Source organism: Lissotriton vulgaris, unplaced genomic scaffold (assembly GCF_964263255.1).
Source record: "Lissotriton vulgaris unplaced genomic scaffold, aLisVul1.2 SCAFFOLD_673, whole genome shotgun sequence".
NCBI lineage: Eukaryota > Metazoa > Chordata > Amphibia > Caudata > Salamandridae > Lissotriton > Lissotriton vulgaris.
In genome coordinates this window covers 12,813-33,183 of record NW_028242452.1, presented here as the reverse complement: position 1 = coordinate 33,183, position 20,371 = coordinate 12,813, and the positions used below count along the sequence as shown (strand labels likewise).

Genomic DNA, 20,371 nt, shown 5'->3' with positions numbered 1-20,371 from the left:
TACATCATGCCAAAAAGGGATGAAGGCCTCAGGCCTATACTAGACCTCGGATCATTGAATGCCTTTGTGAGAAAGGACAAGGCCCATTTCTCACTCTGGCACATGCCCTCTCTGCTGTGTAACCTGGATGTAGTCCCTGAGCTTGCAAAACAAATATTTTCTTGTATCTGGCCAGCTTTCCCATAGATGCTTCCTGTTATTCACAGTGGGGTTAGGGTGCTCCAATTTGCTGTGAAGTCTTACTATGATCTCTCGGGTGTTCACGAAAGGGATGACTTGGTCGCAACCCATTTACAAATGTTGGAGATGCATGTATTCCTGTACCTCGGTAACTGGCTGCTCATGGCAGGCTCGCCATTGTCACTTAAAGACCACTTCTGGTCGACTGCTGTACTTTTGCTTTCCTTGGGGGTTTCAGTTAGTGAGGGTAGTGCCACCTGAACTTAAGTGGTGGATTGCCCTAAGGGCTATCCTTGACATAATTTAATTGCGTTCACCCCTGAGGCGGAAAGCCGGGGGACAGCGTGTTGGGATTTTTAACCGTTTTTAGAATTTGTGTATTACTGTGCATTTTACTTACTTTGTGTGGCAATTCCTAACGCTTTGGTGCTCCGTGAGAGACCAGCCTTTCCCTTGTGCTCCCCTCTCCCAGCGCAGCGCAGCAGACTACATGCTGACGCTGCAGGAGAGACTCGCTAGACCCGCCATACTGGAGGGAGGAAAGGGTTGCGGTGCAGTTGCTGGCCGCATCCCACCCTCCTCCACACTGGATAAAAGGACACGGTCTTCCCGACCGCGCAGCGGGCGCGCCAAAGGCAAGCCCGTCTGTGCCCGGACGGGGCTAGGGGCCCGAAACTCTGCTCAAATCTCTGCAGATGCTCTGCAACCGCTCAGATATTCCAAAGACCAATTATTAAGCCTCTGTCCTTCCATTCAGAGAGCCTGTAGGCATACTCTGAATGTAGATAGGTTGCCCCTGATGTGTAAGACCTGCCTGTACAATCCAGTTAATGACACCACTGTTGACTGTAAGACAGAGTCTCTGAACATGCTACTGATTAATTGTCGCTCCCCTAGGAAGCACAAGGTGGACATCTATGGCCTTTTACTGGAAAAACAACCAGATGCACTTTTCTTAACCAAGACGTGGCTGGATGCAGAGTCCAATCCAGATATATTGGAAGCTCTCCCGCAGGATTATGGGATATTAAGACTAGACCGGGTCAAACAGCGGGGAGGCAGTATCGCCATTATTCATAAACTGGGTCTGTCATGCACTTTATAGACCGTGTCAATTAAAGATTGTGAAACCGCTCTCTTTACTATAAAATACCCCCCTAACAGGGCCATTAATGGTTACCTGATCTATCGTCCGCCAGGTAAGACCTCGCCTTTTCTGGACAGCCTGATGGAAGTAATTGCCCATCCTGCACTACGGTATAAATTTCTGATTTTGGGTGACCTCAATTTTCACATTGAGGATGAAAACGACATGGAAGCTCTAAGTTTACTAACATCTTTAAAAATGTTTAATCTTCACATTCAATCCCTGATTCCTACCCATAAAGCTGGCCATCTTCTGGACCCGATCTTCGCCAACAGGGAGGGGGTGGTCGTGCAACCCCCAGTAAGGTATTATGGTCGGACCATTTTCTGGTGGAGTTTACCATCCGTGGGGAGTCCAAATTATTGGTTAGCAATAAACGGATGGCATGTAAACGTAGGCAATGGGGGAAAATTAAGCAGGACGAGTGAGAGCTGGCTTTAAAAAGAGGCAGCCACCCACTTAAAGACAGTGTAGACGAAGCCTGGACAGACTATGAAAAATGGCTGTCTGGAGCTTTGGATGAAACTGCCCCGTGGACTACCAAGACCCCAGCAAGGTGCTCAAACAGCTCAGTGGTTCAATGTTGAATTAAAAGCATGTAAAACAGAATGCAAAAAGTTAGAGTGCATCTGGCGCTGTAAATATGACGACTCGGCAAGACTCAATTATAAGAAGAGTATAAAGAGCTATCATAAATTGATTAGATCTACCAAACGCAACTTCTTAAAGAATAGAATTGAATGGGCGGAGAACTCTACTAAAGAACTCTTTGTTATTTACAAGGAACTCACCTCACTGGAGAGAACTATAGCTCCTGATCTGCACTCGACAGCCATGTGTGAAGCTATTGCTGATTTTTTTTGTGCAGAAAGTGGACAATATATATAAAACCTTTCCAGAGGTACTGGAAGAACCCCTTAGGGATACCTCCACTAGCAGTGAGGGGAATAACGGGTGCCTTAATCAGTTTACGGTGCCTAACACCACGGAGCTGCTGAACATTATCCGCAGCATTAAATCAGGCTCCCCTAGGGATGTGGCCCGTCCCAACGTCCTTAGGAATCAAGCCGAACTGCTAGCGACTCACATAGGCCATATGGCGAAACTATCCTTTAAAACAAGCCACATGCCTCAAGACTGGAAAATAGCGCAGGTCATCCCCTTAAAGAAAAAACCTAATCCGAGTGCTGCGCAGTTAGATAACTATCGACCTATATCGCTGCTGCCCTTTTGCGCTAAGGTGGTGGAAAAGATAGTTAACAAACAGCTCTCTGAACATTTGGATAGGGGACTGCACCTGCATCCCTCGCAGTCAGGATTTAGAGCGCACCACTCAACTGAATCGGCCCTCCTCTTTTCCACCGAGCTATTAAGGAGTAAAGTTGATGAGGGGAAGACAGCCGCGCTCCTCTTATTAGATCTGAGCGCGGCTTTTGACACAGTCTCCCATCCTCTGCTGCTTTCTCGTCTTAGCGAGGCTGGCATTGAGGGTCTGGCTCACGAGTGGTTGCGTACATTCTTGGCGAATAGGCAATTCCAAGTTCACTGTCCACCTTTTAAATCTGGGGTGCGTTCGCTCAGACACTGGGTGCCTCAGGGCTCAATTTTGAGCCCGACTTTGTTTAATCTTTATATGGCGCCCCTGGCCAAGCTGGTTGAGGCGTATGGGGTTGAGATAGTGTCATATGCTGATGACACCCAGCTGGTAGTGACACTGTCTCAGCCTCCGGATGAGGCCTCAGCCAACTTTACTGCCTGTCTGAGCGGACTAGCGGGATGGATGAATACAAATTGCTTACGCCTCAACGCTAATAAAACTGAACTTCTGGTGTTGGGGAAATCTCCATCCATTTGGTCGTCGGCATGGTGGCCTAAAGAACTTGGCACCGTCCCTAAACCATTGGAACAGGTTAAGAATTTAGGGGTCAAACTGGACGAGACTCTATCCTATGAACATCACACTAAGGGGATAGCAGGAAAATGCTATGGGATTCTTAAGACCTTACGCAAGACCCTGGATTCGCTTCCTGCTAACAGCAGGAAAACATTAATCCATACTCTGGTGACGCCCCATCTCGACTATAGTAACGCTTTATACTTAGGCCTGAGTAGGAAAGGCCTTCATAGGCTTCAATGTGTTCAAAACGCAGCAGCTAGATTGGCGCTCAACCTCTCTAGAAGATCTTCAGGGAAACAAGCCTTAGTGCGACTCCACTGGCTCCCCATACGGGAGCGCATTATATTTAAAAGTATGTGCATGACCCATCGCATTGCTTATGAGAGAGGTCCTGTCTATCTCCAAAAACTACTTACCAAGTACTACCCTAATCGTTATCTACGATCTCAGGGCTGTATGCTCTTTCAGGTGCCCAGAATCCAACGGGCACGGATGGGTGACGGTCATTCAAATATCTGGCCAGCAAACAGTGGAATGACCTCCCCATTGAGCTCCGGATGGAGCCATCTGAAGGAAACTTTAGGCGTAAATTGAAATCGTACCTTTTTCCTAAACCCTGAGATCCTCTCGCCCTTTCCTTCAGCGACCTTCTGTTTCTCCGGGTTTCTGTGCTGGTAATTAGTCTTAAAGCGCGGGGACACACTGTTGCCTAGTGTAACCAGGCGCTATACAAAAGGTGTTATTATCATTATTATTATTATTATTATTATAATGGTGTTAAGGCCCCTACCCCCAAAAATCGGTTCTGGAATGTTTAGGATATGATCCTTAAGTTTGTTAAGGTGTCTTGGGCTCCCATCCTTGCGCATTCTCCTTGTCCAGTACACCATATGGCCCTATACCTGTGTGCCCCCACAGTGGAACACCATGGGTCAGTGGGTCAAGCACCTAGGATGCCCCCACCCTGATTTTGCAGGACATGGCTCTGGATATTCAGGGGTAACAGACCAGCACCAATCTGACCTATGGATGGCCACTCTTGCTTCCCCCACCCAGACTTTCTTGTTGTGAATGATGCATTTCTGTTGGGATTGGGGTGCAGGGGTCATTTTGAACTAAATAATTACGCCAAACTCTGTTTACATACAGAGCTATTGTTTTGAAAATTGGGTACTCTAGTTAAGTTAGGATAATAGGGCCGTCCATATTATGAAATAACACAAGAAACTATACTGACCAGTCTGTGTGTGGCCAAAAATACAACCTATCACCCAATTGTGACCAAAGTTGTTGTATGGTGGAATATCCAGGTGTTCTCTGCAAAACTCATGGGTTTACTGTAGGCTTTCTGTTTTTAAAATCACTGAGACAGGGCTTCCAGACAGAATCCTACAATGTAGGAAGTTGTCTTTGTCTGTGGGTTTGAGCCTAGGTAGCTGAGAAAGCAGTAAAATGGTCCAAAAGACCAAATGACCCAAAAACTCTGCTATGGGTGAAGGGCTCCCCATCGAAGTCTGTGTTAATATTTAAAATGGCTAACGGACTAAGTTGCACATTTTTGAAGTCCAATTCCTTACTTTTAGTCATTGTGCGTTAATTGTTACCCAGGACAGGCTATAGTTTAGGCAGAGAACAGTTGAGTTCCAGAATAGTCAGTCAATCATAGTTAAATACTGGCATAGCTAGTGTCTCTAAACTATAATCACCTGCCACCACCATCAGACTTTATTTTGCCTGTTTTTAGGGCATAGTGGCTGATTCAACTTTGAGTGAAGGCACATTGGGAGTACACCTTGGACTGCAGAGCCCAGTGTTTTACAATCAAACAGCAACAACTAATTATGAAGCCCATTTGTGAACTAACACTATCCAGCTTCTAATGGAAAATCCTAGAATAATCCAGGCAGACCTGAACAAAGTCAGAATGCACAGCTTCGGAAGCCATACATGGATTACACTACGTTGAATTGCAATAGACTTAGTGTCAGATGGGTTGATGGCATGTTGCATAAATTGAGTCATGTTGTGTGTTTTCCTTAACCTCCTTTCCAGATGTATGTTCCAGGCAAGCTGAATGATGTGCAGCATGTGCTGATTGATGTGGGAACTGGTTATTACGTTGAACAGGTGAGAGAAAGAATAAAACAAACCCTCCTAAACGCTCCAAGTTGGGCTATGTATTTGCATTATTTCTTCCCTTTATTCATGTGACTTCTGTAATGAACCGCATTTCAGTCTGGGCTTGTGGAATAAAGTAAAGACCATCCGTGTCTTTGAGCTGTCTAATGGCTAGTACAGAAACCAGGTCAGCTGCTGTTCTGGTGTTGGACTTTATTAATAGCTTCTGTTGTTGGATCACCAGAATGTTTAATTGAGACTAAACTTGTCCGACAATCTCCTCCCATTCCATTGATCAGAATGGGTTTAGCTACCGTTTTAGGTTTCGGCCAGAAAGTGCAGCTGTCTTGAGACCTGTTGTTTTCAGTCTGTGGGCTTCATCCCGCCCATAGGCTTACCATTTACTGATCCCTTGTCGCTCTCATACGCTTCAGCCATAGCATGCATCTTGTGTTTTACCCTGCCCCACAACATGAACGAAGTTCTTGTGTACATCCACTGCTCCCTTTTTAGAAGCTACTTTTTCTTTGTTTTTGAACACTCCATACTAGAGCTGTGTTTTTACAAGCTCCGTCTCATCCCACCTCACCCCCTCCACCATAACCTTTGTTTTTTGTAGTATTGCCCCTGTTTCTAGCATGAGGTCGAAGTGAACAGCGATGACCTCTCTCACTCAGCATTTGCTGTCCCTGTGTATCTGTAGTGTTACTGTGTCAGCACATTTTTGATGTTATATGCTTAGCATGGATGGCAAAAGGGCTTCTTCCGTGAGGCATGTTTGTCAAGACAGGCTGCTGTGGGGGATGGGCGTGCAGCCAAGAATTGGCCAGACTGGGGAGCCGCAGTGGGAGCTGGGCTCAGGCAGTTTCTACTTTGTCTCTTTGATTCAATTTCTTAATTTTTGCTTTCCTTGTCATAGGCCTTTTCCCCCACACACACCCATCATTGCATGTTCTATTTGATAGACATCTAGCCGCAGATTCCTTAATTGAGAATATCCCCAGGTGTGATACTGGATCCGGGAATTTTTTTGCAGGAGCACCTCTGCACGCCGGGGGACGGCGCAACACGATCCCGCCCGACTTCTTCCTCCTATGTGACATCAGCAGGTCATATAAGTCCCACCTGGCGCGCTGACGTCCGTTTCCTTCTTTCCTGCGTGCAACGCGGATCCGGGGTGAGATCCTCTGGCCTGTTTTCAGGCCTCATTTTTGGCACTTCGCGCCTGGAACAGTGCGCAATGCCTTCGGGTTTCAAATCTTGTAATTCTTGTTCACAGCAGATATCCGCGACATACCCGCATCTTATTTGTATGTGGTGTCTAGGCGAGCACCATGACTCCACGGACTGTGAAGCATGCCAGCTTCTGAAACCGAAATCTCGGCCGGAGCGCCATATGAAGCTTCTCTCGGATCGCTGTCCCGGTCTAAGTAGTCTATTCCCCCCCCCCCCCCCCCACCCCTCCCCCAGCCTCTTCGTCGACTGCAGATCCCTCTACTGGCCGGTTCCATCGTCGATTGCCTTCTGGGGTGTCCGGGGCCGTCGTTCTCCACTTGGTAAGTCGAGGCGCTTGTCGCCTAGGTCATCGACCTCACCTGTTGTCAGGGGCACTGGTTCCCGGAACTTCCCGGATGTGCGCTCCTGACTGTCTGCCTCTTTCTATTCGCCCTTTCCGGGTGTGGGGGCGACTCGGGCCTAAATGGAGGCCTATGCTACGGCCTTGCAGGTCTCCCTTAGGTCCTCTCCAGTTCCTGGAGCATCCTCTGAACCTCAACTTCTTGTGGGGTCTCCGACAAACTCGTCGGCTGGTTCGCCCCCGGCACCAATTGAGCTCTTGCCGCCCTGAAACGTCGGGGATGTGGTATTGTTAGGGCATGGCCCGGCTGGCTCCCCATCTACGCTCCACTGTAGGTTATTAGGGTGCGGCCCTCCTGGGTCCCCCTCTGTCCCACGGCGCCTCTGCCGCGCTGCATAGCCCTGCAGGGCTCCCTGTGGTGCCGCAGGTTGTTGCCCATGCTCATACCCCTGACTTGAGCACACCCCCGCCTTCCGGGCAGGCGGCCGCCTCGCCTCCGCTCCTTTCTCCGTAATCTGAGCACGCCCTTGGATAAGGCCGAGCCGTAGTAGTAGTAGTAGAATTTATTTGTTGATTAATTAAAATCATTACAATCGAGAGAAGAGAACCAAAAAAAAAAACATACACAAAGCTATTCACATCCTAAAAATGATCCACCAGTAATGAGATGATAAATGACATTTCGATAAAATATTAAAACATTACATAAAAATAATTACAATGCATTATACTTGCTAATGTGCCTTATGCTAGCAGCAAATACTATTATAGCAGCATTTAACTAAAGAGACATGTGTTAGCAGTAAGTATTATAAATACAAATGTTTAGCTGTTTTCCATTTGCAAGCAATAATAAAGTGCAATGTGCGTCACTAGATTAGATTGTGCTAGTAGGCCCTTAAGATGGTATAACATTATACTTCAAACAGTTCTCCAGTTATATTCCTTAGATATTTTATCTCTAAATACATTTACTTAGTCCATCAACTCTTTTGAATTTCTTTTCTACAATAATGATTAACTTAACAAAAAGATAAATAAGTTTAATATTGACCCCACTCAAACAAGTAATAATTGCATTCCTATATGTTATAACTCCTAGTTCATTAAAAATCGGTTTTAGGATAGACTTCGAGCATCTGCCAATGCTGGGCATAAAATTACAATATGCATTATTGTTTCCTCACTTAGCCCACAAAGCCTGCAAATAATCAGTGACCATTGATTCTCCCATTTTGGAATTCCATCCGTTGTCGGATATCTTCCCAACCTCAAGTGCATAAATTTATTCTTAATCCAAGATCGTAAATGATATGACAAATAGGGTTGGGGCGACAACCTACCAAAAGAATTGGCAATTGACCAAAAATGATTTTTTCCTTAAGTCCTCCTTATCCGCTAGCTTGAGAGATAAGTGTCAATTTTATCACTTTTAAAAGTCCTTCTTTTCAGAGCTATTAAGTTGCAGCACTCAACAAAAGTGCTTGTTTTACAGAAGCGTGGCTGAGAGTAAAAAAAATAATAAATAAATTAAAAACCTCAATAGGAGGTGGCTAGCCTCGACCAAATAAAAGCAGTTTTTTTTCTTTACTTTCAGCCATGCTATTGTACAGTATGGCTAAAAACACAAAGCCAATAGCTCTTGCATAGGCGATATCTGTTGGCTTTGTCAGTGCTTGTTTTTGCATGCAGTGAACCACTCTCTTTGCCATCTTGAGAGTAGTAAAGCACTTCTACAACTACAACCCGTTGTTATCCATGTGTCCGACTGGGATTCTTGAGTGATAAGTCTTATGACACCTTTTGTCAGTCATGATGTGCAATATTTTTTGCAGGTCACGTTTGCGGGATTTTTTTTTCACCCTGAAAGTCCCTCTCCCCAACCCCACCCCCCCAGAACTCAGGCAAGTGGGAGCTCTAGGTAAACCTGATTAGTAGGTATGCTTGTGACTTTGTCTTTAGGTAAGTTTGTGGTAGTTGCTGGAAGGAGCTCATCTCTCTCCAGTAGTAGTCCTAAAGTATACGAAAGTGATGGACTGAATGCTTGAATTAATCTCAGCCATTGGTAATTACTTGGGTCTTTTCCCAGTCCATTGTTAATTTGCACACCATGTCACCTCAGTTTGGGCCCAACTCTATGAAGTTCAGTGTTGACCCTGCTCCAGTGGGAACAATCCAGCCCGAACTGCCAAGCCAGGTCCACCCTGAACCAGAACACAAGCAACCAAGGACCGGTTTCACAGGTATGGGTTCATCAGAAGAGTATAGCTTGGTTCCAATGACCCTTATCTGGGCTTACCTGTCCCACTTAAGGTGACATATTAAAGTATCCAAAAAAATGATAGATGGAATGCTTGAATTAATCTCGGGTACTGGAAATTATTCTGGGTGATCCCAATCCATTATTTTGCACACCATGCAACGTTAGTTTTGACCCAGCTATAAACAAATCAGTCTTGACCCAGCTCCATTGGGAACAGTCCAGCCTGAATTGCCAAACCAGGTCCTTCTGAACCAGAACACAAGCAACCCAAGACTGGTCTTGCATTTGTTATGGGCTCATTAAATGGATTGGGATGCGGCTGCGAGTAATTACCAGTGGCTGACATTAACTTAAGCATTCTATCCATCACTTCTTATATACTTTAGGGTGTCACCCTGAGTGGAACTGGTATGCCCACTGTTAGGTCTTGTGGACACTGTCACTAGTACAAGCTATATCTGACTGAGCCCTAAGTGTGGCAAAACCGGTACTGGGGGTGCTTGTGTTCTGGTTTAGGGAGCACTTGGCTTGGCAGTTCTGTCTGGAATGTTTCCATTATAGCGGTGTCAAGATTGTTTTGCATATAACGCAGGCCAATCCAAGGTAGCTTGGTGTACCAGTGGCTGAGATTAATTGAAGCCTTCAATCTATCTTTTAGTAAACAGTAGTTGCCCACTAGTATACCTGAAGACGATTGCCTGCCAATGTGTGCTGCTAGCAGTATCCTCCAATGATCTGACTTTGACCATTTTCTCACTACAAATCTTTAGCCATGGTAGCTAATGTATGCAAATTATGATAAGATGTAGTGATGAGTGTTGTCGCTCATGTTTCATCTTTGGTTTATTCTGTTAGCCATGAATCTGTATAACATACCTTTTCGGTGTGACTTGACCTAAAAATAGGAAGGAATAAACACTCCATCACTGGAGTGTAGGTTGATAGATTTTTCGGTGGCGAAGGGTATTTAATCAATGAGTTTACATCCCATTTAACTGTGGAAAATTGATGGAATACATGAGTCACTTGCTTTCACCATGGGCAGTTGGTAAATTAGACACACGCAGTCGACAAATTCAAAGATTTTGATCACCTTGAAGTCGTAATACAAAATAGCCCCTAATCCTATGTAGCGGGAAATGAAGGGCTGGCTATTTACCAGCCAGTGCATTTTCTCACTAATACTGATTTAAAAGTTATGGGAACACGTCTGGACACTGATGCATAATTGTTTTTTTTTTCACGTTTAGCACCAACGATTCCAAAATGTGTGCAGACACTTGCCTCCCCCATCTCTGTTCGACAATTCTGTTCTAGCTACCGCTGCAACAAGTTCATGTCCTTGAGCTCTGGTATATAGTTCTTTCCATTGGGCAAGCAATAGAAAGGATTGAGGCTTTGGTCTCTGTAGGTGCCCGAGTATGTCACATAAAGGCATGCCGAATTCCACCTGGCTTGACTTGCCAGTGCCCTGTTCCATTGCTTCTGCACCCCAACATCACTGTTGCCGCTGCACCTTGCAACAGTCTCAAAATCAATCACGTACACACTCCATAAAAGTACACATTGGGATGAGGGATGGGATGGGAGATGTAAGGTGTTGAGGCTGGTCATGTATCTAGAACTTGGCATTACGATGTAGTGGTGTATGTGTGTGTGGGTGGATAGTGTTTTTTTTTTTTTTTTTTTTACCATGCCTCTGATCTGTCTTTCCAGAGTTCAGACCGTGCCAAAGACTTCTTCAAACGGAAAGTGGAATTTCTAACAAAGCAGATCGAAAAGATTCAGCCAGCACTTCAAGAGAAGCATGCTATGAAACAGGGTAAGGCTGTGATTCTTGAAAAAGGCCTTAGGATATCCAGCAATGTTTCCTGTAGATGGGTGGTCATCCATCCTATAGCATTTGGGAAGGTCTGTGCTGGTCTTTCTAATGGGTTTATCTGAATTCCACACAGGTTAATATGCTACTAAGCTTTGACAATTTTCAAACTAACAGCTAAAGAAGAAAAGTAAATGCACCTAACGCTACACCTGTAATGGCCCTGCTCAACCACCTCGCATTAAGTGTAAGATGTAGCCCATTCCAGTTTTTAGGTCTCGGGACGAAGCTGCGAAAGCAGCTTCCGGTCAGAGAATTAATGTCAGTTAGTAGGGCAGTTTAGACCCGCCTCTCAGCTCCGTTCGCTTCAATTGGCTGGCTTCTTAAACAGAGGCCAGCCATTGGAAGAGAAGTGAGTCACTCGAAACAAGCCCCGTCTTTTTCGGATTTGGGGGCGTAAATTTTGCTGTTCTTTAGCTCGTGACGTTGTCCGTCACTCAGGACAGCAAAACACGCCCCCGAATCGGAAAAATTTCGAAGCTTGAGGCTGCCATTTCTGCCCGACCGCCAGACGAGACAGACCTTCCGTTGTCCCGATGCTGCATCCTGCCTCGGTTTCCTTCCTACTGCCTTTCCTCTCTCAGCCTCCTCCTCCTCTCCCTGCGCTCTTTCCTCCGCCGGACCCACTTCCCTTCCTCCCGCTTAAAACAGCAGCAGGCCCCTCACCCCACAAACAACACAGCGCGTGGACGCACTGGGAGCCACAAACAACACAGCGCGTGGACGCACTGGGAGTAAGCAGGGCTGGTTGAGCTTCTTTTGCGGACCGTGAGAGCACCAGGCCAGGAGGCCGCCATGCGCCTACCAAACAGTCTGCCCCGTCCAAGCGCTACCGATGCTGCCCGCACCGCCTCGGCGGGAGGTAAGACCCTTGTCTCCCGCAGTCATTGGTGCATGCGGCAGGTCTGGCGCTCGGCCGAAGGGGGCAGATGCGCAGCAGGCCCTCACCCCACAAACAACACAGCGCGTGGACGCACTGGGAGTAACGCAGGGCTGGTTGAACTTCTTTTGCGGACCGTGAGAGCACGAGGCCAGGAGGCCGCCATGCGCCTACCACACAGTCTGCCCCGTCCAAGCGCTACCGATGCTGCCCGCACCGCCTCGGCGGGAGGTAAGACCCAGTCATTGGTGCATGCGGCAGGTCTGGCGCTCGGCCGAAGGGGGCAGATGCAAAGGACGGCGCGGGCTCAGATGGTGGGAGATGCTGGCATCCTCCGTCACGGGTCTGGGTGCCCCCGCTCCTGCGCATGGATAGACCTGTGCCAGCCTTACCCATCTGTTGTCTTTCTTGCCTCCCCACCTGCCTTCTTTGCTTCCACTTTTTTTCCTCCCTGCCTTACTTTCGTTTTGCTTAGTGCATCCGTCTGCCTTCCTTCACCCATTCTTTCCAGCTTGCCTTCCTAGGAGTGCTCCCGCCAGCGTTCCCTACTTCCTTTCTCTCTGTCCTTTCTTCAAGCCCTCCAGTCTGGCTTGTTAGTCGTCCCCCCTCCCTTACAGCTGCCTGTCTGTCGGCCCTCCACCCTGGCTGCCTCGCGCCCTGTGGGGTTGCGTGAGGACTGCCTACGTTATAGTCTGACTCTGACCTGGGTACAGATGGGCACGTGCCTCCCTGGCTTGGCATGATCATGAGACTTTCTGCAAACCATCCTGGCTCAGAAACCAAAACCTCATGTGATCACGACCGGGCGAAGACTGTATTTTTTCCCCAATCTGCTGCAGAGATCACTGTGCGACTTCCGGGTCACAAGTTTACCTGTGAGGTAACTGAGTGGGTTCAGCGCGTGCAGTAGAGAGGTGTGCGCTGCAGGTGGCTTGTTCGAGTCCCGCGGATGCGACTATCTGTTTGGAATTCTGTGTAACCTACAGACGATGGGAGGCCAGGGCCGCCTGCACCTGTCATCCTTCCAAGGTCGATAACACGAGTATAATAGCGTTTGCTAGTATGTATTACTTAAGGAGCCACGAAGAAATGTGGCGCGTCCTGAATATGACCACAATAACAATTATTTTGCTATTTCACGTACTCGCTCAAACATTTTTTTGGGGGGGTGCTTTTATTCATTCTTCTCTTCCGCGGCGGGGACTGGAGGAACACAAGCTGGTAAATGTCTGGCAAGCAGACTCGCTCCCAGCCATCTGCTCCTTGACGTGAGGCGGAGACTTCCAATCAGAGAAGGAATCGGGGAGGGGCGGGCAGCGGGAGCAGGGAGGGGGGTGGGGCAGAGGAGGCTCCGGGTGGGGCTGACCTCATTCTTACGTCCCTCCCCCGTAGTGTGCTGTCCTTGAAGAATCTCCTTTCGGAAGGTGGCCTCTACACTGGGAGGGGGGTGACAGACAAGCAAATACTCCTGAGTGAGGCCCCCCAACAAATGCCATCTCACCTTTGAGATTGGCGGATACGGGGGGGGGGGGATGTTTAAGAGGTTTGGCTTTATGATGCGCGGGGGGCAGGCGACATGGGCACAGAGAACTTGGCGGTGCTTGCTGCGGCTGACCCCCTCCCTTTGAAGCTACCCCTTTCATAAAGGTGGCCTCTCACCTGGGATGGACGGCGGCCTATGGACATGTTCAACGCGTGGGAGGGGGGAGGGGGTACGGAGACGCAGAGGCTCGTGTGAAGCTAACCCACCCTCTGAATATACCCCTCCATGAAGGTGGCCTCTCACCTGAGACTGAGATATGTTTTGAATCGTGGGGTAAGGGACAGGTAATATAACCCGTCTAGAAGGTGGCCGCCGCCTCTCACCTGAAAATGTGGGGCGGGGCACCCATATATATATATATATATATATATATATATATATATATATATATATATATATTTAGGATCTCTTGGGGGCCAAGTGGAGGTAACCGAGAAGCTGACGCTTCTGTCGAGGCTGAACTCGTTTCCTCCGCTTAAAAAAGAAACATTTTTCATAAAGGCGCCCCTCCCCCTCCTTGTGGCGACTGAGTGGTTCAAGGAGAGGTAGCTGGAGGAATCATGCCTGAGCGAGCGGACATGCCATGAGGGTGCCAAGGGTAGGTATCATGAATGCAGCAGGTGCAGTGACCTCGGAACCCAAAGGAGTGAGGGTTCATTATTATAACTGTATTTCTCTTTAAACCTGAACAGTGGGATGGGGCATTTACTTGGATTAGACCCCACGCCGCCCTTCCTGCACCCTAGTATTGTAGGAAGGGGTGCTGAGGACAGAGACTTGATCAGCGTTAGAGACCCCCCCCCCCCCCCCGCCCCATTGGCCGCCCCGCACCCCTGCCTTTGATAGTCTACCACACACGAACTATATCCAGGGCCACCAGAATAATGTGCTTTAGCGGCTGCAGCGTTTACCTTATAATTGTGGATCTGCCGCATAATCGACCATCTGCTTCTTTTAACACTAACATTTGTTTCTAGATTAAGGGGATCAAAAGTTACTAAAACGCAGCCATGTTTGTTGGCATGCAATGGACTGCCCTTTGCACACAACGACCGGTCACTTTACTGTTGCTTATTGCTGTATTTGGGTATTTAACTGGTCCTATGAAGGTGAACAGCAGTTCTATAACAAAATGCGCAGCATTATGCCGCATAATTTGGCGTTTGTGGCCACATAATTTAGACAACGCTGCCGCATAATTTGATCGTCCCCTGCCGCATAATTCCAGTGGCCCTGGCTATACATTTAAGCTTGAAGTGATGGGCGAGGGTATCAAGGGGTGCGAAGAGAGGAAGGACAGAGTGGGTGCCCTTCTTGAGGCTTTACTTCACCCTCGCCCACCCACATAACGCGCTGTCCTTGAAAATAAACGTCTGCTTGGGTGAACGGGTTACATGGAAAAAGGAGAGAGAGGAGGGGTGGAGTAGACCCCTCCATCTTACTCCCTTCCCGTGCCACCGTCCCTGCCCCAACTTGTTGCGATGGGAGACGCTGGAGAATCAAATTATCGCCTCCCAGCTGCAGCCCGGGCACAGAGCCGGGGTCGTCTTTTTGTGTAATTACCACAGAAAAAGAATGTTGAATGCGCCGTGTTCTGTCGAGGCTAGAATGAGAGAAGGATGTTGATTGGCGGGCTGGAGGTGTGAGATGAGCGCTTCACTGGTTGCAAGATAGCACGGTGTGTTAAAGAGTCTGCTGAACATGCCTGCAGGCCGCCTGCAGATCACTGGTTTTAAGCCCCGCAGGGATGACTCGGCCTTTTATCCTTCTGAAGAGCTGCTTGACTCAGCCTTTTACCCTTCTGAAGATCTGCATGACTCGGCCTTTTACCCTTCTGAAGATCTGCATGACTCGGCCTTTTATCCTTGTGAAGATCTGCAAGCTGAATCGCCATAAAGTGTTGCAAGATGTAAAAGAGTCTGTGGCCCTGAAACCACATCTCCTAATATTTTCAGGGCCCTACTAGACACTACCCTGTGTGTTCATCTCTCCATTGATTTAGGATTAACAAGAGCCGAATGCGGTGATGAGTCATGAAGGAGGGACGTGGGCTCGAGACAGGGAAGAGTGAGAGAAACGCTGCAGTGGCGGTGCAGGAGCCTTATGGTTATGGGGCAGCTTGTGAACACGTGCTTTAGTGGTGCCCATAAGGTACATGGACAGTGGTTACATTTGAAATATATAGTTGTGAAGTGGTGGTCTAGTGAAAGAGATGTAGCCTGTTGGCGGAGTTGCCTTCTAGTGGTGCAGCTGTGGTTCTGTGGCATAGATGATGTCTAAATGGTGGGGGTGTGATTTATTGCATAAGATGCTGTGTAGTGGTGGAGATACTGAGTGGTGCACCTGTGGTTCTGTTGCATAGAGAAGGTCTAATGGTGTAGGTGTGATTTTTAGGTCTCGGGACCTATAAGCTGAGCAAAGCTCAGCTTCCGGTCCGGAGATTTAATGTGACTTAAACCCACGGGGCATTAATATGCCGCGCGCCTCCCTTGCGCTCCGTGTGCGCGGGAGCAGGAATCTAGGGCAGAGCTGGGGCGCAGCCAGCCCAGGTCTGCGGTGCTGTGAGCATGAGCTGTGATCCTCTGCACCTGTACGCTCAGTGGGGCCCATCACTGTCCCTGTGTGGGCTGGTGTCCCCCTCCTTGTGGGTGTCCTTACAGTCCGTGGGCGTTTAAAGACATGCTGGTGGTGTGTGTGCACTCTGCTCCTGCACTGTCCGTGCCTGCACCCTACTGTCCGTGGGCGTTTAAAGACATGCTGGTGGTGTGTGCACTCCGCTCCTGCACTGTCCGTGCCTGCACCCTACTGTCCGTGGGTGTGTAAATGCATGCTGCTGATGTCAGCTCCTCCACTGTCCATGTCTGCCCCTTACTGTCCGTGGGGGCGTAAAGACATGCTGCTGATTTCAGCTCCTGCACTGTCCTTGCCTGCCCCTTACTGTCCGTGGGGGCGTAAAGCAATGCTGCTTATCGGTGCCCTCCGCCCCATTACAATCCGTGACTGTCCCTTATTGTCTGTGGACATTGAAAGACACGCTGCTGATTTGGCTCCTCTCCGGTCTATGCCGGTCCCTTACTGTCCGTGGGGGTGTAAAGACATGCTGCTGATGTATTCCCCCCCCTCCCCCCACTTAGTCTGCGTGTCCCTTACGGTCCGTGGGGGTGTAAAGACACATTTCGCAGTGTGTGCCTTCCGGCCCTTTACAGCCCGTGCCTGTCCATTTCTGTCCGTGGTAGTGTAACACGCTGCTGATCTGGGCTCCTCTACTGTCCTTGCCTGTCCCTTACTGTCCGTGGGGGTGTAAAGAAATGCTGCTGATCTGGGCTCATCCACTGCCCATGCCTGCCCCTTACTGTCCCTTACTGTCCGTGGGGGGGGGTGTAAAAACATGCAGCTCATCTGGGCTCCTCTACTGTCCCTTACAGTCCGTGTCTGTCCCTTACTGTCCGTGGGGGGTGTAAAAACATGCAGCTAATCTGGGCTCCTCTACTGTCCATGACTGTCCCTTACTGTCCGTGTCTGTCCCTTACTGTCCGTGGGGGGTGTAAAAACATGCAGCTGATCTGGGCTCCTCTACTGTCCCTTACTGTCCCTTGGAGTGTAAAGACATGCTGCGCAGTGCGTGCCCCCCTTTACCCGTGCCTGCCCCTTAGTGTCCGTGGGGGTGGGGGTGTAGACATGCTGCGCAGTGTCTGCCCCCCTTCTGCATTCCATTACAGCCCTCCACCCAGGACTCGGGTCTGCTCTCACTCATCTGTCAAATCCCAGGCAGCAGCGGTTCACCCTGGCATCCTTTACAAAATAATGAGGTAGTCCATAATCTGAACAGTATTATATAAGTAACAGGTAAAATAACACAGTTGGAATCTAGAACACAACCAGCCACTCCTGGTATAAAGAGAAGTCCTGTTTTATTTATACTTGTTAAAACATGAAAAAAAATACCCACCCCCCCCCAAAAAAAACATTACCATAACAATCAAACACTTAATGCAATATGTCCCCAGTGTCAAAACCAAGGTTTTTGTGTGGCTACACTGCAGAAATACACAACGTTTTTTTATCACAGTAACAGACAACTGTTGAAGGTACTACAACATTTTTTTTTATTGGATGAAACAGACACATTTCCTGTTTGTTACAATAGCTTGTCAACATATTTTAACCCCTCTTGGTAAAATGATGGGGCATCGTCAGGACTATGGAAATGAAGGGGCATCCTGGAAGTAACCATGACATCAGAGTACGTAAGAACTTCACCTGCATGTAAGCCAATGAGGATGCTCAGCTTAGTGGTGAAATAAATAATAATACCCAACTCGGGGCATAGCCATAAGTAAGGTGAAACCTTGTGTTCCAACACAAGGCTACAAGGCAGTACAGGGAGCACAGAGCCACTTAGTCATGAGGCCTCGGTCGGCCAAGGAAACTATTGGTAACCAGCATCAACGGGGACATTTCCAAGAGTACAACTTGCTATAAGGTGTGAGCAGCTGACCCAAGTGAGAAGGAGTTATTGTACGAGTGTTTCTGTGAAGCGCATCACCTAAACAATGAAAGGTCCCACATTTTACCACACACCGCAGCTTCTAGAATCCTCTGACCTGCTGAAGAAACCACACATCTCCCTTCTTATCACGTAACTAAACTACCACAGAATATTCACACAGAATAATATTGGTATGGAACATATATTTTTTGATTATATAACGTCTTAACCTTTCTGTCAATTCTCCTTGTCTTCAATGGTTTTGACTCTTAAGCTATTGGCATTGTAAATGACAATGCCATTTATTTTTGATTAAAAAAAAAAAAATGAGCAATGCCAATAGCTCTACCTTTAATAATGCCGAGACCATTGCATTGTAAATGCTTGTTAAAACCTCTCTTGGGTAGTGGTATAAGCACACGTGATTTCCAAAGACTACAAAAGTCCTGGAACAAGCTCACACATGCTCGGTTATATATTATTCCTGAATTATGCATTAGACGCACACGGATTAGTGATTGTGTTTTAGAATTCTGAATTAGATGAGACGTTAGAGCATGTTTTCCAACATTTTATTTTAGGGCAAAGGTCAAGATGCACACGTTTTTAGATTTGGAAATAGTTTTGGATTGGTCAGATAGGACTACCATGTTCCCATTGTACAGTAGACCCGGTTAATTGTTTGAGTTGACACATGCTTTACAGAATCTCTTCATGGATGTGCACATGCTGTATGGCGATGTATCTGTTATATGGATGCAATTAATTTTAATATAAAAAGGTCGATCTGGACTCTTGTTGCATACACTGCTGAGAGTTAGTGGGACAGCAACCAGAAGCTGAGGCATTGAATCTATCAGAACCGAGCACTGAGACCAAGCCTTTGGAGAGTTTGGGTAGAGGGAGAGCAGATGGTGGAGAATGAGATGAACAAGCTGGTAAAGACGGACCTAATGGATGGAAGATGGGTGTCTTAAAGGGAAACCAAACGGGTGCAGATCTGCACATAAAATTAATCTCTTATTTTGTGATAATATTTTGTTATAATTGTGACTGCTTTTCCTTAAATATCTTTATAATTAAATGTGTTCTCTTTTTCAGCTGTGGTGGAAATGATGAGTATGAAAATTCAGCAGTTGACGGCTGCTCAGGCTGCAGCGGCTAAAGCCTGAGGCTAGACTTATCTGTGTTGTTGCCCTGTTCTTGGACTGTCCTCCTTTGCACTCTAGCAAGGTATCTGCTGCATAGGACGTGCAAGTGCTGCAGCAGGACACTAGCCTTTTCAGTCCGGATTAGGCCCATACCTACCTGCTATAAACAACTTGGACTAGATCTAGCAAGCAGATGGAACCGAATGTTGGGCAGCACAGCATGTGTCCGCAATACTTTGTTAAATATATATTGTGTCTTAAATTAAGGGTTTCTTTTTTTATGTATTTCACACACAATAGAAATGAAAGCTTTGGAATGTTACATCAGCCGTGCAGCGTCTTGGTCTTTTTTTAAATTTCTGGATGAGGGTTAGTGTGACAACCAACCCGCAAATCTTTGTGCCAAATCCATGAATTACATGTTAAAAGGTCAAGTGTGTTCTATCAGTGTTTTTCGTTCATAACTTGTTAAACAATAGTGTTTTTGTCTTACTAATGTCTTCAGAAGATTCAGTATTATGAAGTCCTTTCAGGGGTCAAGAACACTATTAGCCATCAGTTTGATGACACAGTAATATGACAGTCATGGAATTCTCTGATATTCATACACTGTAGAATCTTGCTGCGCATGTGCGGAATACTGAAGCGTATTTTTTAAAGTATACTTTTTAGATGAAATTGTAAACAAAACTTATCATTTAGTAGCAGCATTTTTCTTAAACTATCAATTTATGGAACTGTCGTACTGTACACCTATCCAAGAACAGCCCTTTTTCTAAAAAACATTTTCCACTGAAAAAATACACCTGGAAACAGTGTTTTTGTGTAGGTTGTAACATGAAGAAAACATTACTCTTTAGGTATTCTAGTAGCTGTGCTATTCTACAATGCTTAGCAGGATCCCAGATGTAGTTCTTTTTATACATTCATAAAGCAAGGTTCCCAGAACACACCGGAGTATTAATAGGCTTTGAACGACTGAAACCAATTTTTGTGTTCTTGTGAATTCTCAGTCTTTAATTTTTTCATACCTATTTTATTGGGCAGAGAAATCCTAAACATGTCAAATAGAACTATACAATGAGGTTCGAGGAGGCTTATCACTCTTGCATTGCATGCAACATGTTGAACATACATCAAGCAATACAATATTCTTCTGCAAACAGTCTGAAAGAGCAAACAGCAGAAATGCCAAACATAAAACATTGTTTTAACCCTTACCACCACCCCCCAAGCCCTAACCCTTAA

At 47.0% G+C, this 20,371-nt stretch overlaps 1 protein-coding gene across 1 annotated transcript in view; it reads left to right on the top strand.

Annotated features, from left to right (window-relative positions):
• The window catches only part of PFDN5 (prefoldin subunit 5), a 125,005-nt gene extending 105,555 nt beyond the window's left edge, over window positions 1-19,450 (top strand). Inside the window, exons 4-6 of the mRNA XM_086948317.1 lie at window positions 5,277-5,351; window positions 10,898-11,003; window positions 19,074-19,450. Of these exons, the coding sequence (XP_086804443.1) occupies window positions 5,277-5,351; window positions 10,898-11,003; window positions 19,074-19,144 (252 nt within the window). The 3' untranslated portion in view covers window positions 19,145-19,450. The remainder of the gene's footprint in view (window positions 1-5,276; window positions 5,352-10,897; window positions 11,004-19,073) is intronic.
• The last annotated feature ends 921 nt before the right edge of the window (window positions 19,451-20,371 follow it).